Genomic DNA, 6214 nt, shown 5'->3' with positions numbered 1-6214 from the left:
TGCGACTGTGCTCCCTCCCACATGCTCCACATTCCTTGCTCCTCGCGGCGCTGTTACGATCATTCCATGTCGTCTTGTGCCCACGGGATGCTTGGTCTGCTCTAAAAGGTTTTCTGCTAACTGCGTGAGCAGAGCGACTGTCGTGGCTAGCAGCGGGGGTTAGCATTGTCTTTAGCTGCTGCTGTGATAGCTCATGTGAACGTGCAATGTCAATGGCTTTCTCTAGCGTCAAGTCTGGACCGTGACATAGCAGTTTTTCGCGCACTCTTTGTGAGTTTGTAGCAAAGACAATCCTGTCTCTAATCATTTCCTCACTGTTTGGGTAGTTGCAGTCTTTACTTAGCAATTTTAGCTCCGTTACAAACTGGTCGAAACTCTCACTGTCTCCTTGGATTTTTTCATGAAATTTATAGCGCGCAAATATGGGATTTGCTTTCGGAGTTACATAAGCTTCAAAACCGTCATAGTACGTTTTTAGTACCTTACTTTGGTCTTCTGTGAGAGTCCATGTGTTAAAGACGTCTCTGCCTTTTTCCCCAATCCATAGGAGTAGATAGCTACATTTTTCCTCCTCGTCTTTAGCATGTAGCGGGCCTGAAAACATTAGCTGCACATGCTGCCGAAACTTTCTCCATGCGTCCGGCAGATTAGACGAGTCCCAGTCCATTCGTGGTGTTGGAACGCCTGTTCTCCATCTTCCGTCGTCAGATCGATGATAATTGAACTAACTCTGACACCATGTAATATTCTGTTCTATGGACATATAAGTGTCTACATAAACAGATGAAGCGGACTACTTGTGACATTCCGAGTGTCCATCTTTATTCAACTGGCGCACACATGCATTACGTCCTCAACTTGATCTCTGTAATCGAAGACCTTGTATTCACCAAGATGTTACAGGTCCAGCGGCTCTGAGCTAGCCTGTGTTTCGGGAATGAGGCAGGCTTCTTGCGTATGAGGATTCGGTTCCAGAGTCGGAGATACCAATAGACATTTGCAAGGACAGCACCAGCAGGACAGCACCAGCAGGCAAGCAGCAGCAACGTCGAAGTAGCTGCAGCAATAGCAGCAGCAAGGAATGCATAGAGAGATATCTGGCAGGTTAAATAGAGCATATTAAGGAGACTCTGTTTGGTTGGTTTTAGAGTGGCAAGGGGCGTTATGTATGAATGCAGCATAAGTGCTCGAGTTGACTGCCTGAACTAGCTCGCAGGCTTCGCCCCATTTATGGCTGAATTTAGCTGAAAATGCAGAAAAAGCTGAATATGTTATTAGCTGAATGGTCGCTGCTTTTAGCTACAGAGACCAAGTAAGTGTGTTGCTGAACTTAGCGGAGAAATGCAGAAAAGTGAAATGATTTGAATCAAATTGTTACAGCTCAAATGCATTGCAATGACTTAAACTGGAAGAGTAGGAAAAATAGCGAAGAAGCTTAATATTTAAAAGAAAAGGTTTAAAAAAGGTATAAACAACTAAATGTATAGCCTCAATGTCCTGAAATAGCTGCATAATGTAATAGTTGAATGGTTTATAGCTGAAAGTAGGCTGAAGGAGTTAGATATGAAATGTAAGTAGTGAATGAATGTTTACAAACACCTGTGTGTGTAAGACCAGAGATCAAAGGTTACCCCGGTGACAACGTTATCAAAACACCTGTTTACGTGAGCCCAGAGATCAAAGGTTTCCATGGAGATGTGCTGTGAAAGGAGAGCCTTTCCATTTGATCTGAAGGAGAATTTTTGACAAGTTTTAGTCTCTTCATGCCCTCAAGAGGCATTTTGTTTAATATTTTTTCTTAATCTTTTTTTATTTTTCAACGTAGGAGAGGTTTTCCTACGTTTTTCACGGAAAATAATGTCTCAGGAGTGTAGGGTTTAGGAATTATGGCAGGTTTAAAACATTTTTTGGGCCAAATATCAAGCACTCCTCCACTCTTTTTTGAGATCAAAGCACTCTAGACTTAACGAGCTGCTCAATACACACTAATGTTAAAATCTGAAGAACAATAGCTGAAGGTCTTGTGATCATTTTAAAGTTGGAATGAAGTCTCTAGCTGAAAGTATGTGGAAGGAGAAGCATTTGGCGCAAGGTGTAGTTAAAAGAGGATTTGAAGGTTCCTCCCATTGACTTCCATGTTAAAAAAAGAGTTTAAAAAGCTGAATATTTCAAAAAGTATGAAATATTTTGATAAAGTTGAAGATTTCCCATCGATTGCTGAAAAGGCTGAATAGTTTAATATTTGAATGGTTTCTGTAGCTGAAAGTATGCTGAAGTCATGGAGAGCCAAAGTATCGGTTGAAATAAGAATAAGGGGATTAAAGATTCGAAGAACTATAGTGGAATGCTGTAAACAGCATTCACACTAATAAGGGGAAGAATAAAGATAGCATTCGCACTAATAAAATTACTTCTTTACACACATATAAGTGTACATTCATGTCTTTATTGTGGTCCAAAGCATGTTAACAGAGTAACAGTTTTACAGTGACCTGGTTCAATCAGACATATGTAACATCTCAGTTGCTAAAAACAAGTTATGCGAGATGCACAAACTGAGGGAGAAGTATCAGAACATGGTCTATCATTCCATTTCTTAACAGAACCATAGTTGGTGTGGCCACAGTCTTCATTAACTTTATTGTCTGGCTGTCCTGAACTCCAAGAGACAAAGTTGACTGCTGACCCATCAGACCACATCCATCTTCCTTCTTTGGGGATGTCATTGAGTCCGTTCCAGGTGTATCCCTCAGCAGGGTCAAAGCTCTTGATCAGTGTTTTGACAAAATTCTCTTCCTCCTGACTGCGAATAGACACCAGGTTGCCTCCCAGTGAAACGCAGTTGAGCTCTGCATCAGCCCAGGTAAAATCTGTGGAGATGTACTTGTAGCAGCGGCAGTTGAAAAGGGTCCAAAACATGGGACAGCTGTTTTGCCATGGCTCCACTGCTTGTTCTTCTGAAGGAGACACCGCACAGAGAGCCAGGCCCAACAGGAAGAGAAAAGCCAGCATGATGATGTCACCGTCTCTGTCTGTTAAAGTTGAACTGAGCCGTTGGATAGTAAGAAGATTCTGTGACAAGTGACAGGCTGCTTCTTTTATATGCATCAGGGAGGGTGTTTTCGCTGTTGGCCCAATATTAGTGGTCAACTGAATTTGGCAAACACTTTCTGTTGTGACTCATTTGTTTGTCTGATGCCCGAAAGCAGATAAGAAACATAACAGGTACTTTTATATTCCAGCATTGTAGTTGTAAACCAGAAACATTTTCTCAAAAATGCACTTGCCCATTTCTGAACCTCTGAACGTGGCACTTATGTCCCCTTAAAAATACATGAACAAATATTAAAATTAGGGCTGTCAGTCGATTAAAATATTTAATCGCGATTAATCGCATGATTGTCCATAGTTAATCGCGATTAATCGCAAATTAATCGCACATTTTTTATCTGTTCTAAATGTACCTTAGAGGGATATCTTTCAAGTTTTTAATACTCTTATCAACATATGAGTGGACAAATATGCTTTATATGTTTGTTTATTATCATTTGAACAATGACAAATATTCTCATGAATATTAAACACAACAACCTCTGAACATTACAAATATAATACAGTGTGTGTGGGTGTGTGTGTGTGTGTGTGTGTGTGTGTGTGTGTGTGTGTGTGTGTGTGTGTGTGTGTGTGTGTGTGTGTGTGTGTGTGTGTGTGTGTGTGTATGAATGTGGAGAGACACTGTGATGGATCGTTGGAGCTATGTGCAGCTCAAGGCATATATGCTCGAATGGGAGCTGCCTGGACGCTGCAATCATATTGCGCGTACTATCCGTGCTGAGTGTGCTGACTTTTCGTACAATGTCCCACTGTCTGGCTACCTGCATAAAGTCAAGTGCTCGGCGCAGTTGTCGGCGAAATGTCATTGAAACAGCTCCTTATATCCGTTAGCGCAGCTAGCTAGCACCAGATGCTAACAACAACAACACGTAAGGTGTGCCTCGCTCGCGCGAGTCGGGCCACACATACACACTCCCTCCCGGTCCTCCCGATGGCCAGTCCGGGCCTGCCAGTGAGCGTGGAAGTGTGGTCTGCCACAAGCGGGCAGCAGGAGCGGGGCTGTCAGCATCAGCTTGTCGATGGTATTTTACACTCGATGCGCTCTGAAACTACGGCGGCCGAGGACAAAAAATACACATGCGTTAATCGCGTTAAAATAATTAGTGGCGTTAATTTTTTTTTGCGTTAACGCGTTATTAACGCGTTAACTTGACAGCCCTAATTAAAATACATTTAATGAATGAAAAGATGCTCTAAAATGGTGTCTCTTTCCTGTCCTTTTGATTCATTATGATGTACTTTGCTGAACCTCTGGTCCCTGAACGTTTGTCACCTCAAAAATACATAAAACAATAAATAGGTAATATAACACAGTATTTCTGCTCTATGAACACAAAGAACAGAGAAGTGTTTGTGCATGTGTGCGTCATGTACAGGTTTTTAGTATAAAATGACTACCACAAGGCCTCTCTATGACACTGAATATGAACAGACCACGGCTCTGATTTATTAGATCTAGCTGTCACAGAATCACTGACTTCACAAAATGCATCTTTCAAATGAGACTTTGTAACTTTTTTAAGAGAAGTAAAACACATTGTTGGTCTTATAAATAAAACGCTTAACAACTAATTGTCCAATTCAACAGTCCGGTTTGTTGCTGCTAAAGCCTCATTGTGGCTATTGTTGAAAAACTTTACGTCACTAAATCTATATAACGGACAGTCAATTTGCTGACTCATGACTCTTCCACATGTGCTACTGTTACAGAGGTTAGTCTTTAGCTAAATGATTAACAACAGCTTAGCAACTAGCATCATCCCATACCTGCCTGAAGGTTTCTGCAGCAAAAGTTACATAGTCTCATTTTAAAGGGGAAATCCACTCTCAGAATTTATGAATATTATTCTAATAATCTTGAATAGTTTGAGTAGATGTGTGAATATGTACAACTCCTGGAGAGGATCGATCACAAGACTAAACACACACAACAGGTTAAGAGTCGTCAAACGAGTCTTTGCACAGAAAATGACTAAGCTGCTCAAAACACACACATTATATTTAGTGAGTCTTTACCTTAATCATCTCTGATCTTTTTGAACCAAAGATGTTTTTGGCACTGGAACAGTTGGAAATCCCAGTCCACCGGTTAATTATGATCTGGAGGAGACACCCCCCTGTGCTCTGAAAGGCTTGGTGTTGAAATGATGATTAACACTAGTGGCAACAACATTTCTACTACTTCTACTATTGCACGTTATCACCCGTGTTTTAAAAGTATCCAAACAATGCGATACATGCATCGCTACATAACATTTAGGAATCTCGCCTTTGGATGTTTTCTCCTACTCAGCAGAAATGTAGCACTGATGTGACAGGCTAAGCGTTTTACAGACACAGGGCAGGGACAAAATAAACACAAACACTTACTTATAGTTTGCCAGATGATGTTGTGGATCTAAAGCATGTCTCTTTGTACGAGTCATTGTAACTCATTTCTCATTTCTAAATGATTCCCCTCATGCTGCTCCACATTTCTTTTCAGGATGGTCCCTCTGTGATTGAAATAAAAACTGTTTTTCACATGTCGAGGCAATGTAAACAGGAATATATTTGTAGGATCTGTTGGTTCAGAGAAGATACATTTTCAGTCCATACTAGTTAGTGGTTGCAAGGCAAAAATAAAGCTGTAAGACTCCTACCAGGCAGATTTACTAAATCACACTTGTGCCTCCTTTATTCTTTCCACACCCTGTGTTTTCACAGTTTACACAAGACTTCTGAATAATGTGGACATTTCAGTCAGTAAGAATAAAAAGTCAAAATCTCCTCATGTGCTTGGCTTATCGCTTGACATCATTTAACATAAGGCTTTACAAAGAGAGAAAAAAACAATATAGTAGGGCTGTTTGTCCTTATCCAAAACCACCACACAGACCCTGATCTAGCTTTCCAACAATTATTTACTTTTTTTTTTACAAAAAGCGTCTTTAAAACTAAACTATGCATCTTTGATGAGAGTTAAAACATTGAGATTGTCTTTGAGATCCCGTCGACTTTCCTCATTTAATAAAATACATTTGCTAAAAAAAGGAGTTTCGTCCCTGTTCATGTGAACTTAAAGTTAAAAAGAAGATAAATACTTTTCATTTCAAACCAT

At 40.5% G+C, this 6214-nt stretch overlaps 1 protein-coding gene across 1 annotated transcript; it reads right to left on the bottom strand.

Annotated features, from left to right (window-relative positions):
* Nucleotides 1–2426: 2426 nt before the first annotated feature.
* On the bottom strand, nt 2427–3061 carry LOC117477896 (alpha-N-acetylgalactosamine-specific lectin-like). The gene has a single exon (XM_034124696.1). The coding sequence runs from the start codon at nt 3010–3012 to the stop codon at nt 2527–2529; it is 486 nt and encodes a 161-aa protein (XP_033980587.1). The 5' UTR covers nt 3013–3061; the 3' UTR covers nt 2427–2526.
* Nucleotides 3062–6214: the final 3153 nt, after the last annotated feature.

This window comes from Trematomus bernacchii, unplaced genomic scaffold, assembly GCF_902827165.1.
Source record: "Trematomus bernacchii unplaced genomic scaffold, fTreBer1.1, whole genome shotgun sequence".
Taxonomy (NCBI): domain Eukaryota; kingdom Metazoa; phylum Chordata; class Actinopteri; order Perciformes; family Nototheniidae; genus Trematomus; species Trematomus bernacchii.
Note: the sequence above shows the minus strand (reverse complement) of the source record. Positions and strands in the feature narration are given on the sequence as shown.